At 44.1% G+C, this 21,120-nt stretch overlaps 1 protein-coding gene across 1 annotated transcript in view; it reads right to left on the bottom strand.

Moving 5' to 3' along the window:
- magi3b (membrane associated guanylate kinase, WW and PDZ domain containing 3b) overlaps positions 1 to 21,120 on the bottom strand; it is a 192,920-nt gene that overhangs the window by 15,888 nt on the left and 155,912 nt on the right. The window contains exons 7-11 of the mRNA XM_080784373.1: positions 19,911 to 19,968; positions 16,540 to 16,640; positions 9,100 to 9,291; positions 5,590 to 5,906; positions 2,900 to 3,311 (exon numbers count right to left, since the gene is read on the bottom strand). Coding sequence (XP_080640499.1) covers positions 2,900 to 3,311; positions 5,590 to 5,906; positions 9,100 to 9,291; positions 16,540 to 16,640; positions 19,911 to 19,968 — 1,080 coding nt within the window. The remainder of the gene's footprint in view (positions 1 to 2,899; positions 3,312 to 5,589; positions 5,907 to 9,099; positions 9,292 to 16,539; positions 16,641 to 19,910; positions 19,969 to 21,120) is intronic.

Here is a 21,120-nt window from a genome sequence, read left to right as displayed (position 1 = left end):
ACTTGAAAGAAACACAGTTACTGTTTGCGTAAAGAACAAGACGGTTTTGGAACGTGCTCCATTAGTAACTATACATCATAGCTCATTCAAGATAACATGTAGATAGATGTACATGTTAATTAAAGATAATTAAAAGATAAGATGTATGTATGCTGTGGTTAAGAGCTCCCTGCATGGGAGAGAAAGGACCTGCAGCTACACAGAATAAATGAAGAGAGAGAACATGTATAGAATTCAATGAATTTTCTCTCTCTCTCTCTCTCTCTCTCTCTCTCTCTCTCTCTCTCTCTCACAGCACACCCACACGTTCCATCTTTTGTGCTCAGTACTACTGCCTCCAGATCCTCTTCTGGAAAATAAGCTTGTAGATCGGCGCGGCACACCGGTCCTGCGGCGAAGTGTAAACCAGCCTTTACATTTGGCTGCATTCACAAACACAACAGCTCATGCATCATCTTGTTATGGGCTTTGGGAGGCACCGCCGGGGCTCGGCCCAGTGAGTGTGAAGGGCTTAATGGAGCCTGATGGAGAGAGAGAACGCTGTCTGTCTGTCTGTCTCTGCTCCAGTGTTAGACAGAACCTCCTGACCATTAACACTACTGCCATGACCACACAATCGTAATGCCATGCACATTATCATTCTCCATCACTTTCCTCTCCTCTTTATGTGCACTGCTCACGTCCCCCTGCAGACAGAGTGCGCACGCACGCACGCGCACACACACACACACACACACACACACACACACACACACACACACACACACACACACACACACACACACACACACACACACACACACACACACACACACACACACACACACACACACACACACACACACACACACACACACACACACACACACACACACACTTTTCAGCAGCTAGTGCATGTGTGGGCCATGATGAGGATATTGCAAGTGGGCGTCCAAATAATTGCCAAAACACTACGATTCTGGGCTGTGAGCGCTTCAGAGATTTCCACGGGCCCTGATCCAGAAAAGGTTTGGGACCACTACTCTAGTACATTTGGGTGTTGGCAGAGGAAGGAGAAGAGGAAGAGATGAGTTTAGAAGGAGGAGACTGGCCCCGGGGGCCCACAGGGGCCACACAGTGATTAGCCACGGCACTTCAGAGGGGACCACGGATTTGGCAGCGTGGAGAAACCCTCCCTCCCTTCCCCCCATGCTCCCCAGCTGCACTGACGATCAAAGACAATCCACGGCTCATCCATCTACTCGCACACGCTCAAACACACACCTGTACGCACGTCGCACGCAGGCTGGGCAATTAACCAGAAATATATTTGAACTGCTATTTAGATAACTGAATAATAATGACAAAATAATCAAATAATCAAGATTTTAAAACAACTTTCTTTTAATGTCTTATATATCAACAAATCTTTTCTTTTTTACAATGGACTAAATTTGTCTGATTAACCGCTTAACCCTGTATACTTTAAGGTTTAGCGTATACATTTAGCCGATACAATTTTCAATATAAAAACAAAATAGCCATTCTGGTTCATTAGGCCTAATCGTAAATTGAGGCTTGAAATAATCATGATTGATTTGAACTCCTATCGCCCAGCCATCACACACACACACACACACACACACACACACACACACACACACACACACACACACACACCTCTCCACTATCCTCTTATATCCCAGTGCTTATGTAATCCCCCTCTCAGGCTTGCAACAGACTGCAGTACACTTCGCTGGGAAAAATATAAAAATATGGCGGTGCAAACAGAGGCAAACAGACAGAGTGAGAATGGGCGTGCACGTGTGTGTATGTGTGTGCGCACGTGTGTATGTGCACATGTGCATGTGTATAAGAAAAAATACCACACGTGCACTGTAAAATCCTCAGCGTTAATTTCACTCAATTTCGTTACATTTGTACCTTCTGAGAGTTACAAATGAAATAAATCACACTGCGTATCTTACTGTGTGAATGAACAGACTCCTCCTCTCTCTGAGTTAAATGAAAACTGAGGATTTTACTGTGTGTGTGTGTGTGTGGTGGGGGTGGGGTGACTTGAGGCTCATCAGCAGTTGCCACGGCTACGGAGGTGCAGGTGGGTCTGTTTTGCCGAAGCTCAACTCATGCATTGTCAGATGGCACTGTCGCTCACCGAAAATAGTCGACCTACAAGCCCCACAGTGCGTTACAACGACACGCCGTGGGGCTCATAGGTCGGCCATTTTCACCGTGCAGCACTGTCGTGCGTCGAAGTATTAACCAGGCTTAAGAAAGGTAGCAGTGTCTAATGTATTGGTGAAGCCTTTATTAAGGCAAAGTGACTTCAGACAGTGACATGGCTCAAGGCGTCCGGAGCGGGGTGACAGCCGGGGTCACCCCGTCCATCCATCCCACCGCTGGCTCTCACCTCCTCTTGTCAGTATCAGCACGCTGATCTCTTCGCCCATGTACACTGTTGAAGTTTGCATCGACAAAACTGATCAAAGTAATTATAATACCAACACTAAAGAAGCCATGAGAATAATTATGGATGCAACTGATACAGGGACAGATTGGTATACACGGAAAGAGACAGACAGACATATGGAATTGTGGTGTAAAATTGTACTAAATATAGCAGTATATTTGCCTAATGATGCTATATAGAACTATTAGAAGTGCCTACATTAAGCTGAAAAACCAGTAGAGAAGCAATACAAGGGGCTTAACAGGTTATTTGTATGGCAGCGGTGCTACAGTATAGCACCTCAACCACCCCTAGGAATCACTGAAGGTGAAGAACCACCAATGGTTTGTGTACAGACATAACGACAGATTATTGCTAGATAAACAGATATACTGTACAAACACAGATAAAGAGGTACAGAGACACACACACAGTGCAGTCTATACTGACCTCCTCGCAGCACCAGCACGTTGACCTGGCTGCCCACGGGCAGGTCTTTGAGGATGTCCACCACCTGGGCGTGGCTGAGCGTCTGCACGTTCTGCCTGTTGATCTCCTTGATGACGTCTCCCTTCAGCAGGCCGTGGCACCACTGGGCGTCCAGGATCATCTTCACCTTCTGGCCCAGCGGGCAGTCGGCGATGGCAAAGCCGAAGCCGCCGGGCCCCTTCACCAGTGGCACGCTCACCAGCTCCGGCTGCAGCATCCCCGAGGAGCCCCCCGAGGCGGCCCCCGTGGTCAGCGCCATCACCGCCCCCAACGCCGTGGCCTCCGGAACGCTGGAGGTGCTGCCCAGCCGGCCGCCGGGCAGCGCAGCCACCACAGGCCGCCCGCTGGCGTCCATGGTCACGTAGTGGAGCTCCTGTGAGTGGGGTTGTCACCATCACGACAGTTTGTTTGACCATTAATTGTCATGAAAATAACTGCGATTAAGGATTTTAATTGTGTTCTTTGACATTGAACGTATGAATAAAAAATGACGTGTTAATTATTTCTTTCCTTTGCATAATTAGCCTTTGTAAACAAGAGAAATGGCACAGGGCACATTATGACAAATAGCTATCGCAACTCTAGCATGTATAGGTCACACAAATATGCCCATATATTTGTCATATAAGGAGGCTGGCCAGCCTTTTGACTTTGTGTGTATTGCCAAGGACCCTATAGAGCGCCGCAGTCCCTCCCCCTTTCAGAAAAACGAGTGGCCCAGGAAATGAAACCCCAATGCATTCTCCCATCGGCACTTCTTATATAATTTATTTAAAGACGGTTACGCCGCGGACAAAGCCAACTCGGATCGTGACAAATCATGACAATGAACACAATGTTTTGGGCCGATCAAATCATTAGAAAGAAGAAAAGAAAGTCAGGAGACAACACTATTTGTTTTGTTTTTCGTCTTATAAATTATTTGATCGGCCCAAAACATTGTGTTCATTGTCATGATTTGTCACGATCCGAGTTGGCTTTGTCCGCGGCGTAACAGTCTTTAAATAAATTATATTAGAAGTGCCGATGGGAGAATGCATTGGGGTTTCATTTCCTGGGCCACTCGTTTTTCTGAAAGGGGGAGGGACTGCGGTGCTCTATAGAGGGACGTTGACGTACGGTACATGTAATATTGATAATTCACCAAATAACTGATATGTCATCGTACTGCATGTGTTATACACTGTCCTGGACACCACATTATGGCTCACACGGAATTCCATATATGGGCATAAAAGGGAGACAGTGCACCTCGAGAACAGCCCCCAGCATTAAAGAAATCACACCCGTGTGAAGTGAGGGGCACTCTTATCATCGACATCATCATGACATACACTATGACATCATCAGACACTATGACATAAAATCCATTCATTGTCAATGGGAATTTAATGTTTGTGTACGACAAAGTTTGTGCACATACAGTACACCAAAACCTGGACATAGGAGGGGCTAGCCCCCCTCAAAAATCACACTTGTGTGAAGTGAAGGGCGCTCTTATTATCATACATCCTCATACATCATCACATTCCGTGCTCAGCCAATCAAATCATCGTATTCCGTGGTACAAACACACAGACACACGAAGCTGGGCATAGAAAATTACACTTATATGAAGTGAGTAACTCCCTTTTTTAAAGATATTCTTTTGGCTTTTTCTGCCTTTATTGGTATAGGATGAAAATAGTCTGACAGTAAATGGGGAGAGAGATGGGGGGAAGACACGCTGCTAAGGCCGTCGGGATCGGAAGTTGAACCCGCGGCACGCCGTCCCAGACCAGACGGTTGAGTTAACCGCCCGGGTTAGTAGAGCCTTTTATCAGGATGATCAATGAGCATGAATGATGATGAAGTCATCAAAGTTCCGTAAATAAAAGTCCATAGGCCACTACCTGTGACACCCACTACGTCATAGTGTACTGTGGCACACAAACTGTTAATAAAGTAATCAATCAAACGTAGTGTTTAGGCAAGGCAAGGGAACTTTATTTATACAGCCAAAAGACAATCAGAGTGCAACAGTGTACTTAAGATACAATTAAAGATACTAAAGATAAAGGAGCATATAACGTTTTTTTCTTCTCTTCTCTTCTCTTTTTTTTCACAGCACAGCTCATTTAAAGTCCACAAGACTGTTCTTAGCCAACATTGGGTAGAGTAAGCAATGTTAAATAAATATGTTTTTTTAACTTAGACTTAAAAACGGCTATAGGATTGAGGCTTGTCTACTGTAATCTGGAGTACGATTCCCAGTTTGTGGTGCATGGTAGGGAAATGCTGCTTCAACGTGTTTTGTTCTAACTAGACCAACTAGACCAGCCCCAGCTGACCTAAGTAGCAGTGATTCTCAAACTTTTACATTTCAAGGACCCCCCCGTTAACTATGACAGTATATTAATGGAAACAAATTGACCCTTTGGTTCCATTTGTATACTGTCATCAGAGTTACAGACTTGTAAGGGTCAATTTAGAACCCCCTCAAAGCAACCCTGAGAGTCCCTGGCTGGACCCGACTTTGACAACCACTGACCTAAGGGGTTCTAGGGGGTTCATACACGGCTCCAGCCTGTCTGAGACGTTGCAGAGAGATTTGTAGACAAAGTAATAATATTTTAAAATCCATTCAAGGGGATTAATCTGTAGGATTGTACCTGCGAGGAGCCATGCAGCACGTCGCCCTTCACCAGCAGCGGCTGCCCGTTGATGAGCGGCACGGCCGTCACCACCTCACCTCCTCCCGCTCGGCCGCCCCCCTCCTCCTCCCCCGCCTCTGCCAGGGGCGGAGGAGGAGGGGGCAGGGGGGGAGGGGGGTCGTCGCCGCCCAGGTCCACGTCGGGCGGCAGCGGGTAGCCGCGGCACAGCACCATGTCCACGTACTGGTTGACGTGGATGCACTGGAACATCTGCACCACCTCCGGGTGGGTCTTCCCCAGCACGCACTTCCCGTTGATCTCCACGATCACGTCACCTTGTCGGAGGAGAGAGAGAGAGAGAGAGAGGAGAGGAGGAAGTGTGTTTTTTTTATTATTATTATTTGAGTTTGTCGAGTTGAACTGGGTGTGTGGATATGAAGACATTTACAGACAGCTCAAGTTGTGAGACAGACAGACAGGGAAAGAGGGGGTTCCAGGGGGTCCCCAACAAAATGAGTTATTATAGCATCAAAATCAGTTTAACCACTTGTATAAAGCGACTGTTTCCAGACCCGTCTGAACTGAGTGGTGGAACTATACTTGTTATAGTCAATGAAAGACATTGGTGTTACACTAAAAACTCTGTTTCCAATCATGCACCTGTGCACAGTGTGAAGCTCAACAGCGCCACTTTCTCACCTGTTGGTACACCAGACAGACAGACATGCATGTCACATGTGGGAGACGGTGTGCCACCGCTCAAAAACACCCTGAATAATGTGAACAAAACAAAGCTTGCTAGGGGTTCCCTCTCTGGCACACATACATTTCAGATGGGGGTTTGTAGCCGAATACGAATTAATTCAGGTGTCCTTGACATGAAAAAGTTTGTGTCTGGGGACCACCCCAGAGTCCTTGAAGGTCCCCAACTAAAAGATTGAAAGTTGTTAGGAACCAAATAGACCCTTAGGGACCTGTAACTCTGAGAGTGCACAAAAGGAACCAAGTGGAGCCGTTGGGAGAGAGTGTTCATTTCATGTCACTATACATGGATCCTCTTTCCTCTGCATTCACGTTGCCTGCTCCTACCTCATTCCTTTCCTTTTTATATCCTCCTGAACCTTTCATCCTGGGTTCACCTCCTGGTTTTCTGTCATACATTACCATTATGCCTGTCACATGCGACACACACATACAGTATGTGTACAGACTGTACGTGTGCGAGCGTGCACACTCACGTGTTTAATACAGCTGTGTTTAAGGCACGCACGCACGCACGCACGCACACACACAGTCACACACACAGCTCCATCACAGCTGCTGTGGATGTGCAGACAGCCGCAAGGCGATAGCAGGATCAAAAAGTCGACAACAAAGACGTCAGATGGCTTCATACGCCCACAATGCATTGCACTGCACTGCTCTGCCTCTGAGCCTCAAAGCACGCAGCTTCTCCACCGGATGGAAAAGTACGTACATGGTGTACTCAAGTACAGTACTTGAAGTACTGTTCTTAATTAAAAAATTTAGGTTTTGTTTACATGACTGTCGGACATGTATTGTTGTGTGTAAGAGTGCACTAATAAAGTATGCAATTAATCAATCAAACATCCGTTTGTTAGTATACTTTATTGTTCTATTGCGCTACATGTCAGAGCCGTTTTTAGTCCACTGCAATTAATTGATAACTTGGAGGCTACTTTGTAGATTTACATAATTATTACAGAACATACCAATTAAGTCCCAATTAAGTCCTTAAGCCACAAGCTCACAATACAGTATATTTTGATGCAAGTACTTTGATGCAAACACTTGAATACAGGACATTTAACAGATTATTTCTACTTTTACTGCAAGTAAAAACATTGCATCTTCAAACACTGCTCACCACAGAGGCTGAGCCTCTGTTGCAACCCATGAGAGTGTGCTACAGCACACTAGTATGAGTATGACAAGTGTCAAATCAAAACCATTTTTGTCTGTCTATCTATTTAGGTATCTATCACTTTAACAAAGATGTGACACAAATAAGAACCTTTGCATGGTAAATACAACTGTGTTTAAGACCCTTCTGGAACAAGCCAATACACTGTGACTACAATACATACATCACTTTAAAACAGGGCACCATTAAAACAGACCCTAACAAGAGACAGTATCAGTACCTGCGACCATATTAACCGATAACCTAAACATAGAACTAACAGTATAAAACATACAGGTTAAATTAATACATAATGCGATAGTCCAAAATGTGCCAAGTTTTAACTCCCGAGAGAGCTCAGAATTGTCCTTTAAACACTAAAACCATACGTATATACTTTACTGACTAGGGTACACCAGGGGTCTATTCTTGGCCCCCTCCTTCTCCTCCCCCTTCGTCTAATCTCTATACACAGAAACCAGCCAAATTCTGCGAAAGAGATTTCATACCGTAGATGCAATTTTCTGATATTTTCGCAGAATGTTCCATTTCACCAAATGCTTCCATATTATGGAATGTCTAAAATAGGGGCTTTAGGGTGCAAGTGGTTACGTCTTTGTTCGGCAGGCAGATGGCTTCTGGGAAGTGTGCTTATGCTGCTTAAAGGGAGCACCAGGGGAGGTATAGGTGCCGCCCAAGAGGGAATTTCCAATGTGTTTGTTGGAAGTGTGGGTAAAGGACATGGTGTTCCCCATGAGGCCATGGGCCTTTGCCCTGACCTGCTGCTCATAGAATGAGGCCTCCCAGGGGCACTCCAGTGATTTTAGAGCAGCTGTTGACAATTTGAAATTTTACGTTTTCTTTTGACAGCGAGGTATTTGGAACCAGATGATGAAGGAGATTGTAGATCGAGCTATGGATAGAGCCTATAGATGAGCTTGTAGATTGGCAGCACTCTTGCACAACAAAGTAGGGCATTCGTTTATGAAAAAAAGGTGGAAAGATACATGGTTCTTTTGATCTTGATGACAAAATGATCAAATGGGCACTGATCAATGATCAACTGCACTCTGGTGGAGCTGTTTCCCCCACGACCCGACTACGGATAAGCGGTTAAAGATGGATGGATGGATGGATGGGCACTCATAGACATACTCTAGATTGGATTAGAATGGTCAACACTTTGCAAATGTCGCGGTTGGCTTCGCTGCACCAGCCAAACCACTATTTACAATTTGAATAATATTACCCACTCTTCCCTTCTGTCTCTCATAGTCATTGTTGTTGAGTGGCTGTGGTTTTGAAAAGCGGTCTGCAAGAGTTTATGCGTGTCCACTGAGGATTTTTGCCAAGAGTGGATTTACTCAAGTGCTGTACTTAAGTATAATTTTGATTACTTTGCTGTAGTATTTCCATTTTCCAAAATGTGAGTCCTTCTTCCATCACTTCTTTTTGAGGGGCGCTAGCCCCTCCCATGCATGGCTTTTGAAGATTACGTCAGGTGGACCTTTGAATTCTTTGTTTAGAGCAAAGAATTCTCGTTTGCCAGCCATGAAGTCTATGTTTGTTTCGAGCACTTATGATGTAATTATTCTTTTGCTCACCGGAGGCCATCTTGTTGTCGAGGGCAGCTGGCCCGTCGCTGAGGACATTCTTAACCTGCAGGAACTCGTCGGTGCGGTCGCCCCCGATGATGGTGAAGCCAAAGCCCTGCGAGCTCTTCCTCAGAGCGGTGTGGTACAGCTCCCCCTGCAGCTGGCCGGGGTCTGCCGTGAAGCCGAACACTCCTCCCTTACCTGTGTGTGCATAGTCAGAATAGCAAGCAACGTTATTGTCAATCAATCAATCAATCAATCAATTAATCAAAACTTTGTTTTGTATAGCACATTTCATACAGCAAGTGCAAGCCAATGTGCTTCACAGATTACAAAGAAACATTAAAAACATTTACAGAGAAAATACAAAACACATTCAAAATTACAAAACACATTCAAAATGACAAATAAACATAAACATATAGTATTAATGATATGACCTAGTTAAAAGCAATGCCAAAAAGGTATGTCTTAAGATGTCTTTTGAAACCGTCGGTGGATTCAGAGAGCCGCAGATTTACCGGCAGGCTGTTCCACCGCGTTATAGGACCATAATAGCTGAAGGTTGCTTTTCGGTGCCTTTTAGTTTTAGGTATAGCCTTAGGAACTTCTAAAGGACCAATTGTCACATCAAAGGTGACTTTGAAACTGTTTACACAACCTGTGTGTGGTTATCATCTCTAACCTCGGGTACAAACCGCACCGGATAGATACACAATTACACATAGCACAATCAAGCTGGATGAGGTTCGACATAATACGTGCAAAGGTTAGGCAAAAAGGTGTTAGCACTTTGACAGGTCCACAAAGCAGCAGCTGTGTATATGAGACCAGACATCAAGGTGCGAAAGAATGCCAGCACGCATAGTATGGATGTATGCGTGATTGTGTGTGTGTGTGTGTGTGTGTGTGTGTGTGTGTGTGTGTGTGTGTGTGTGTGTGTGTGTGTGTGTGTGCGCGTGCGTGCGTGCGTACAGACTACTACAGAGAGAGAGAGAGATAGAGTGAACAGGTAATCAGCATCAAAAGTGGCTACACTGATTAATGACACTTTTCATGCAACACAGAAAAGTCCTCTGATTGATGCATTGTACATCAATTCCATACATAGTAACAAACACGGCAAAAAAGCTATTTATAATTTCTAATTAGACGTTACACACCGACTAATTAAACACACCTTGCTCGGAACACCTAAAGATAGAAACAAGTGATAATATAACGCATGAACCTTATAGATTCTCATTTACTAAATCTGATGAGCTATAGTGGTTATGCATAATAATAATAATGGCAGCATCAATATGGGTTCAGTGTCTCGGCCGCGGCGCGCACACGCACTTACGCACACAAACTGTCAGGGTCATACCGCATTATATTGGGCAGTGCCACTATCTGGCATTACTGTGCTATCAGCACTTTGGATCACGGGCACGCCATTTATTTCCCAACCTTCTCGCTTGCCTGACTTGTCTCGGGCCTGAATTGGCTTCTTGCTTATTTGGCTCAGAAAGAATAAAACCCATAGCCTGCTGGAGAAGACGGCAGCATTGTATAAATGGAAAAGGTTAGCTTTACTCGATCTACACAAGAATGATGCACCGCATAAAGAGAATATAATTCTCTTTTTGAGAATATGGTGAATTGAACGCGGTTGACATTTAGTGGGAATGTCAGTGTGTGGAATCATCACTATGCCTGTAAACCTACAATTGCAAGAAAAATAATTTGTTTTGTCCTTGGGTTAGGTTAAGCTTGTATAGGTTAAACTCTTCAGTGAGGTTACACATTTTGTTGAATAACAAAGTGTACCAATTTCACAGAGTTCTGCTTCAGGATTTGACAAACTGCAGGTGGTCAGGTGAATAGGAACGAGAGACAGCGTGACATTTGGCAAAGGTCAAAGTCTAAGCTTGAACCCCGACATGTCCTGACTCCACAACATGGTGCCTTGACATGCTGAGGGACCAATACATTGTAGAGGAGGATGAAATGTTTTAACAGACTTCCAGCAACGTGGCCAGATAGCTGAACTACAAACTAGGGCTGCAACTATCAATTATTTTCTTAGCTAGCAATTATTCTATCAATATCTATCTATAAATGCACCAAGTCTCTGTGTGTACGTACGCACTAGTGTACGTCTGAAATCCATGTAACTCGAAAACCATTCTCCCCACCGACTTCAAATTCTACACACGCGTTCCACACCACCACAGGGAGTGCAGTGCCTGGTGTCGAGTCCGTCGGATAGCCGGTTGTCCAGAACCAGCACAAAAGCCTCTGCCCGGGCTCTGGACCTGATCACCCCTATATCTCCATATACTGTATGGAGGTGGCCTGTTCTGACATCACAACACTTCATATTTGGGCATGCCTGACACAGAAATCCATAATTATATAGGAATATAGGGACACAGAGAGACAGATACAGAAATCTCCATATATGGGCATAAAAGGGACACAGACAGATGGGTGGAACAGGTATTGCATAGCCGGGTGGATCTCCAACTTCCATCACTTTTACACAATTAACCATTTAAGTGCTATTTTATACTGCACCACACAACGGTGTCATGCAAAACAATTGCGGAAATTACAGGCAATTACAGATCTGTTCATAAGTATATATATATATATATATATATATATATATATATATATATATATATATGTGTGAAAAAGGGGAAAAAAACACCCAAGGAAGGGATTGCACACGTGTGCAGTCATAATGTGTCGTTTACGTCATATTGTCTATTGTTAATCGCGTTTAATGTTGGTGTTGGCACCGTTTATTCACCATCACCATTACATCACTTAATCAACATGAGTTAGACTTTAATATATTAGCGCCCCTCACACAGGTGTGATTTCTTTACCTAACGACTGATTATTATTATAGCGATGAACTTTTATAATCCATTAAATCGATTCGTTCGATGGAAGTGTTGCACCCCTACTACAAACAAATGCCTTCCTCTCATTTCCCCACTGTTGTTCATGGCCACGTCAGCCAGTAGAACAATTTATTTGAAAGTGTTTGTAGCTTCAGAGGAATTGAAATGAAAAGCACTCCCATGAGATGTGAGCGTGCAGTTGCAGGCAGCCTCCATCGATATATATGGAGGCCTGCGAGTAGAAGTTAATGTGTCAGTGTGGGCTCCAGCTGTCCTGTTGCATGGATCAAGCGAAGCACATTTACATAATCACATTTAAATTGGTTGATGGACTCAACGTGGACGGCTCTCTCTCCCTCTCTCTGCTGGCACTAACCTGACTGTCTGAGTGAACATACTGAGGGAGGGGGAGTGGAGATAGAGAGCAAGAAGGAAGAGAAGAAAGAGGGTGAGTGAAGTGACAGATCAAGAAACAGTGACAGAAAGAGAGAGAGAGAGAGAGAGAGAGAGAGAGAGAGAGAGAGAGAGAACGCAAGGGAGAGATTAAAGAGAGAGAAAATGAGGGGAGCCTTTGCCAGTGTATGCTTCGCATGCAGCCATGCCCAGGGGAGCAGTGTGTGCCAGTGTTTGTGGGCAGGCTTTGAAGGTCATAGGCAGAGGAGCCATAAGATCCACAGCATCCAACAGCTGTGATGTATTTTTTTATGTGTTAATGTGTGACCAAAGAGAGTTATATTATATGTCCCTAGAGAAACAATTCAGCATGACTGAATACATGTTATTTAAAATTATGTTAACAGCCATGATATCAATAATATGGTATATGTCAATAACATTTTACATCATTGTACGTCACTTTAAAATCAATTTTATAGTAATGCACAGGTTGCTACTCTAATTGTAACATATGCCTAAAAGAGTATCAAGTAGTAGAATAGAAAATAAAAAAGTCTCTTGCATGGATACTAAAGATACTAAGGATACTGAAGATATTAAATTATATAGTTATATAAGTTACATAAGTTGCACACCAAAAGTAACTGATGATCTAGATCTACATACAAGCTCAGAACGTGTTCAATGTGCACAATGTGTTGTGAAACGTCACAATGTCGCACAACTAATTGTGTATCAGACAGACAGACAGTACCTGGTACAGTAACTTTGAACTGTTTAGTCAACTAATAAATGGAAAGAGGCCGTGGAACCCTGGTGTTCTGTGTGTGAGATAAACATTACTCTCACTTAAACCAGTGCTTCCCGACCTTTTCTGGACCATACTGTAACAAGAAGCTGACAGCTCACTAGATTGTGAAATCAGAGGAACATGTCCTACACATGTCTGGATTTCTGATTAAGGCTGGCCGATAAAATCAATATCACGATCGTTTCAAACTTTTATGATTACTGAGCAAGTATTCCCCTACTGTAAATGTGCAAAATCTCTGTCCGTCCGTCTGTGCGCTTGTCCATGTATCTGTAGTTCACTCATGTCTCAAGATGCATGTGACCGAACGACTTCACACTTGAGGGATTGTCGTGCCCGGTGTCAAATAGGCGGTTGTCCAAATATAGGCATGAAGTATATGTAGATGTATGGACATCAACCGCCAATACAAATGGATATACCCATGGCCATTGGCATGCCCATAGTTTATATAAAATTGTGCATTTATATAGCGCAAATTCATCCAAAGCACTTTACATAGATTGTGCATTACATACACCCATACACTCATGGCGGAGGAAACCATTGCAAGGCACCAACCTGCACATGCGGCAATTAGGGGTTCAGAGTCTTACTCAAGGAGACTTCGACACCAACTCTGAGGGAGCCTGGGATAAAAATGGAAACCTCACGTTTCCCATTCGGCTTAAATTTGATACTGAACTCCAGTTCCAATTTTGTCTGCTCATATCTTTGTGTAATCACTTCCAATTTAACTTGGAGTTCTCTGATTTAATCTGCAGTTCTATCCCGTTAGGATAAAACTGGTATCCTGTGCTGTTTAATAAAGAGCTGGAGCATACGAAGACTCCTGTTACTGAACAAACACTCTACAGTACACAGCAATGAGTACTATCAGAATATACAGCTATTTAACACTTATTTTAACTAAAGAAAGTCACTTATAGTTATCCTACCTTTAATTTCCAGCACTATTTCTGATTATTTGCCTCTCTGATGTGTTGGTGCCACTGTCATGTGCGGCACTAAAAACACTCCCTCCATGCATGTTGCATCTCACACACGCCGAAACCATTTGCCTGAGCATTGTTGTCGCTCTTCCCTGTCAAAGCACTGTAATCTATTATACATCCGCAGTAATGAAAGCATATTTAATTCATAATGTTTATTATGCCAGAAATGTCAGTGGGTTTATGTGACAACCAAAAGAGTGGAGCGCAGTATATCGCAGCGCTGAAAGAACGCCGATTCTGCAGATGAAAGGGGAAAGAGGAAAAGCTCAGCAGAACGCAAATCTCCACCAGGATACAGTCAGTGCATGCCCTAATATAATAATATAATAGCCATGTACTACTGTATGTACAGTACGCAGGAAAGTTTCAAGAGTAGCACGAGGGCATGTGACATGCCAGTTGTACAGTACGTCATCTCTACCGTCTCCCTCCCTCTCTCTACATACGCATTCAATCTACTACAGATACTATACCATATTGAAATTATGACCAATATCCGATTATTTCCGATTATTTGCGAGGTCATATCGGCCGATATAGATTCCGATATATTACATTATTATATTATATTTATATTGAACTAATTGCACTCAAAATATTTGCACGTGAAAATGTAGACGGTGAGCCCCCCTCCCCACTTAAATAAATCAGTTTGACTGCATAACCCGCCATACAACGCACTTAAATTCCATTGTCTTATCATTGTCATTTGTTTTATCATCATCATCATCATCATCATCATCATCATCATCATATCATACTATAATTCAGCGAATGTCTGAATGTCTGAATGTCACTGACAGAGCGTTATCTCATCATTGACTGCACGAATTACTCCCACACAGGCATGGACCATGATTATATGGAGGTCTTAACAGAGCCCTTTTTTCGATTTGACACATTAATGATTAATAATGAATTTCTTAGTGAATAAAAACAGCCGTTTACAGCCGTGGTCTTTGTACGTGGTCTATCTCCGACCGAGCCACACTATTAGCACACATCTCTCCATGCCAAAAAAATTCTGCACGCTCCCAGAAGTGACCTAGGCTACTTTTTTACAGACGCAACTGTCATATTTACTGTACAAATATTGTTTTTACATCACCACACGATCCCATGGGCAATGCGCCAGGGTACAGTACCCCCCGCGGCCACAAGATGGGGCAAATATCTCACAACGGGTAAGGGCTAGTATGTTTAATTCGCCGTTTTGTAATGACTGTAATGAAAAAACGGCTTTGTCACGGACAACGTGACGGGGCCGACGCGTTATGATGGCGAAAACAGAAATCGACCCGTGCACTAAGCTGCAAGGCATTCTGGGAAAAGTTCAATGCAAGTGAACGGGGTTTTAGGCTTGGATCCATCCACCTTTTCTGTTTGTGGTTCTTCCGCATCACGACGGTGGATTATTTTTCGGCGAGGCAACAAATCATGGGACTATTTTCTGGGGGATTTTCATGGATCAAAGGCGCAAATACTTCGGCGTACAGTATGCTCCAAAGTTAATTAAACAATATTGGCAGTCACGGTATCTTGTCATATTATACTATAAAGCTCGGAAGGTGTTGAGTGGTAAAACATTTTTTTATTAAAAAACTTTAATTCTTATAATTAATATTATACAAAAATAATCTTTCTCTCTCCTTCCCTGATCGTCTGCAATCTAAAATGTGTAAAAGGAGCCAGACAGCTCAGACCGAGTAGAATGTGCACAGACATGAAGACTTGTAATGTATGACTGCAATTTTCTAGTTCACACATCCCATAGGACAGAGGGACAGGAGCGTAGCAGGACGCTTAGGGGCGATTATTCCCTGATTATTAATTGAACAAAACGACAGTTGTCCTTGATCGACTGAGGTCCTTGGCCTGCTGTCAGCGTGCAAAATAAATATTAAGACAGACATGCGCACACACGCGCACACTCAAGGTAAAGACAAATAAATTATGTCTTTATCTTCTTTTTGGTGAAATAAGATTGTGGCAAGACGAAGAGGAAAGTAAGCATTCAAAGTTTTATATAACGACATTATCAGAATCTACGACCACATTTATCAGTGATTAAAGTGACTCATAACACACTCTCCTGCAGAGTAGCAAGCAGGGGGGAAATAATTGATGTCATTCTTTAAAGGTCTGTCCCTTTTAACGGAAGATATGCGCTAGTGCAGCCATGATATTTCTTTATATTACTGGTGCAGCCAGAAAGATGATAACACAGAAACTAATGGTTATCTTGTCTTTATTGTGCACATCAGTGCTGTGGTTACCTTGTCTTTATAGCGTACATTATTACTATGGTTAAGTTGTCTTTATAGCATACATACATCAGCACTGTGGTTACCTTGTGGGGCGGTCACTGCCTTTTGGTGTGCGGCCGCCTGTGTCAACTTCCTCTTAGCCTCCAGGACGGGGTTCTCAAACTGGGTCCTCTGGTTGATATGGCTACAATAGGAACACAAAGGCAAAGGTTAGCCACTTGAACCCTAGTGGCCCTATTCTGGGCCATAACAGGCGAACATTTGACAAAAAATACTTTCCAATAGCTTTGACTGGCTTAGCAGCAGAGTCATATGGTTCTGGTTCAAATCTGCTGCTGAGCCAATCAAACAAAGCTATGGGAAAATGAATTGTAACAGGAAACCTTTTATTTTGGAAACCTGAGACAACTAATGCATGTGCTGGGAACTAAGCTCTCAGGTGTGAATGTGTGTCAGAATAAGCATAGAGAATCCATCCCCAGTCATAAACAAACAAAAACAACAACAACAGGGACGCCAGTAGCTCAGGGGTAGAGTGGCCGCTTGGGAACCGCAAGGTTTCCAGGTTGGAAGTGTCCTTGAGCAAGACTCTGAACTCAACCCCTAATTGCTCCCGATGTGTAGGTTTGGTGCCTTGAATGGTTTGTGTGTGAATGGGTGAATGTAATGCACAATCTATATGAAGCACCTTGGATAAAGGTGCTATATAAATGCAGCATGTATAAATGCATTTAACAACAACATCAACCAACAGCAACCATAAGAGCGAATGGACCTGTATTGTGTGTAAGTGAGGATTGTACTGTGTAGCAATCCACAAGGCCACATTCATATACATACACCTCTCCTGTATATATATGGAGCTTCATGATAAGCCATCTGTATGAACTATGCAATCAATTATAAATGCATTTTCCTATAAAGGAACCATGCATTACTAATACAGGCACACTATAGGCCGGCGCCATTATAAATGCATTCAGCAGCACAGTACGCATAAAGGCTGGCCAGCATCCTCTGGTATGAGTCAGAGTGGGGGACTGGGGTCTGTGGTTTTTAGCCAACTAATATTGTAGGGAATGCACGCATGGCTGCCAGATATACCCTCGATGAGGTAAACAGCCTGCTGCTCCACTGGCATACAAAGCAAACGCCTTTTTCCTACTGTGATCATTTTTGCATTTAAGGCACCATAACTGACTCTTGTCTCTCTTGTCCAAGCAGCGTTAAGGTTTTCACTCCCGTCTCATCTGCCTGGGAGGGATCGTTGTGGAGCCAGAGCAATAAACCCACAATAGTGTTCCCATTTTCTTTGCATCATAACAGATTGTTACCTCTCTTTTCATCCCTCCCCACACACACAGTCTCCAGCATTCTAGTTGAAATTCTACATACCTCCTCTCTCTTTCTCTCCCTGTACGGGCTGTGTTTCGCTGATTTCATGCTGGCATGGTATGCACAAAAGCTCATTTTGTGAAACTGACAATAGACACACACCGAACACATGTACAGCACTCATTCTCTCTCTCTCTCTCTCTCACACACACACACACACACACACACACACACACACACACACACACACACACACACACACACACACACACACACACACACACACACACACACACACACACACACACACACACACACACACACACACACACACACACACACACACACACACACACACACACACACACACACACACACACACACACACACACACACACACACACACACACACACACACACACACACACACACACACACACACACACACACACACACACACACACACACACACACACACACACACACACTAATGTGAGTCCACTTGCAATGCCCTCTATTACAGGAGCCTCAACCTTGGGACCGCACCCTTGTGCCCCTGTAGACATGGGGAGTAAACCCTGCATCCTATATTTCCCATTTGTGTGTTAACTCATTGACTACCCGATTTATTTTGCCCCCTATTCTCCTGTTGCCATGTGTTTTCAGAGCGAGCTCTTATTTTGAAGACCAAAAACGCATGGTCCGTGAACTGGAAGCAAAACGGCATTCTAAAGTTAGCCGCAATCTCTTTTTTAATTCACACAAAACATACATTTTGTAACCGCGACCAGCAACGTTTTAGTTCTGAGCCGTGAATATAGCATTTTGAGTTTTGATCAAAAACACAATCTAGGAAAATAATCCAAGATAAATGGATTAAACAAATTCAGTTAACATTGAAGAGGACGGAGGGGAACCTTTTCACTGCCACTTGACCATTTCCTGTTTATCGATCGCCTCACGTGTGGTGCTTTGTGACGGAGAGTGGAGCAGCGGCGGTCCTTCTACTGTGTTGTTTCTTCTGTTTATTATCACCAGAATGCCAAGGTGAATCAACAGCCGCTGCCAACAGTATTGGAGACGGTCTGGAGTGGCCGGCACTGTTACCTACTCGCCGTCTGTCAAATCCTCAGAACGGTCAGCACCAGGTATTTCTGGCCACTGAGGGGTGGCAGTGGCTCAAGGATAGAGTGACCTGAGGGGTGGCAGTGGCTCAGAGATAGAGTGACCTGAGGGGTGGCAGTGGCTCAGGGATAGAGTGACCTGAGGGGTGGCAGTGGCTCAGGGATAGAGTGACCCGATGGGTGGCAGTGGCTCAGGGATAGAGTGACCCACTGATGGGTGGCAGTGGCTCAGGGATAGAGTGACCCACTGATGGGTGGCAGTGGCTCAGGGATAGAGTGACCCACTGAGGGGTGGCAGTGGCTCAGGGATAGAGTGACCCACTGAGGGGTGGCAGTGGCTCAGGGATAGAGTGACCCGATGGGAACAGAAAGGTTCCCAGTTTGAACCCGGGCGCCCCCAGAGTTAGTGTCGAAGTGTCCTTGAGCAAGACTCTGAACCCCTATTTGCTCCCGATGTGCAGGTTGGTGCCTTGCATGGTTTCCTCCGTCATTGGTGTGTGAATGGGTGAATGTAATGCACAATCTCTGTAAAGTGCCACTATAAAAATGCACCATTTACGTTTTTTTGTTCTGAGACAAATAGATAACAGCGCGCGCACACATGCACGCACGCACTCACGCACGCGTCAGGAGGCTCCTACAGCTCTCCAGGTGTTTGCCTCCCTTCCTGAACGTTACATAAACATGCACACACATGCACGCACGCATGCACACACACACACACACAATTGCATTGAAAATTTGCAGCGTGTGCTGCATCGGCTATAGCTCACGTTATTTTTAGACCGTATTGACGCATGCCATTCCTCTACATGGCTAATTCATATGTGCACTTACTGTACCAATGTAAAGTAATGTGCGTATGCACTTTGACCACCCCTGCCGGCAAAATGCGTGTCTCAGCGGGAAACATGAAAGAAACAAATGCTGCAATACAGCGCGATACGAAAAAAAGAAAGAAACAAGGAGAAGAATGAAACAGCAAGGGAACTTACTCAACATAGTATGTCCCATACTGAGGGTCATCAATCTCTTCCCAGCCGTAGGGCAGCTCTGCAGAAAGAGGAAGAGAGCCTTTGGGTTGATACACACACAGACAGCATGCAAATACACATGCACACTGCCGACAGATAACAGAGAATGGAAGAGCAGTGTAGAACACAGGCTCACTATTATCCAAACACCAAAAACGGTGTAGTATTTCTTTCACCTCGCCTGGGTGTTTAGCATTAGAAAGTGGCCATAAAAAGACACTAGAATGATTCGGTGAACTTTTTTTCCTCTGTGTGAGTGTGTGTGTGTGTGTGTGTGTGTGTGTGTTTAACGAGCATGCTGGCCGGAATAGCTAATGTACATCACGCCCTGATGAACATATGAGGAACATAGAGGGAGAAAGCGAGGGAGAGGGAGGGAGAGAGAGAGAGTAGGGGAAAAGAAGAGAGCTCTTCACGCAAGAGAGCGCTTTGGAGTTGCTTTTCAAAGGCAGTGCACCGACTCGATTTCCGACTGCCTGTAGAAATCAGAAATCCATTAGAAATGGGCTTGAAGGGTTCCCAGTGTTTCAGACACATCGTTTCTCTGCCTCTGCTTGCACTTAGCCCACATTACCAAACTAGGGACCAGGACAGCACTGTCTGGAATCCCAGGCAGGGGGAGGGACCAGACCCCCAATAGAGAGAGAAACAAGGCACACGTGACCCGTGACGCTAGGAGGCATGTATTACGCTAAGTGTGATTTTAAAAGACATCACACAATCGTGTAACATCCGCCCGGCCTAGTTGGCAATGCATATTTGATAAGCTGTGTGAACGTGCGTGAAACAGTGCATGGTATGATGTGAGGCATGTGGTAGTTACACTGTATGCCCATGTACTGTAGAAAGCCATGTGCAGTAGTTAATGATGCTATACTGCACATGGGTTCAGTGTTCAGTGTATAGTGCTGTAGTATGTGTGTTACATATATTCACACAGTGGATAAAATGTAAGGTATTGAGAATGAAGTTAGAACTACTGCTACAATTTGGTATATTTTAACATAATAAAGGAATTGGGCCCATACATGGCCCTCACACTTACATCCTTTTACGCTCTCAAGAGTTAAATAATTGTTGAACATCTGCCTAATTTAATTTACAATTCTACACAATTAGAGAATGTATAGAAGATCAATTGTTCATTTGATCAACGTTTGGCTCTTGTCTC

Source organism: Protomyctophum bolini (genome assembly GCF_963924005.1).
Source record: "Protomyctophum bolini genome assembly, chromosome: 2".
NCBI lineage: Eukaryota > Metazoa > Chordata > Actinopteri > Myctophiformes > Myctophidae > Protomyctophum > Protomyctophum bolini.
The sequence above is the reverse complement of the archived record's forward strand: the minus strand, read 5'-3'. Positions and strand labels throughout refer to the sequence as shown.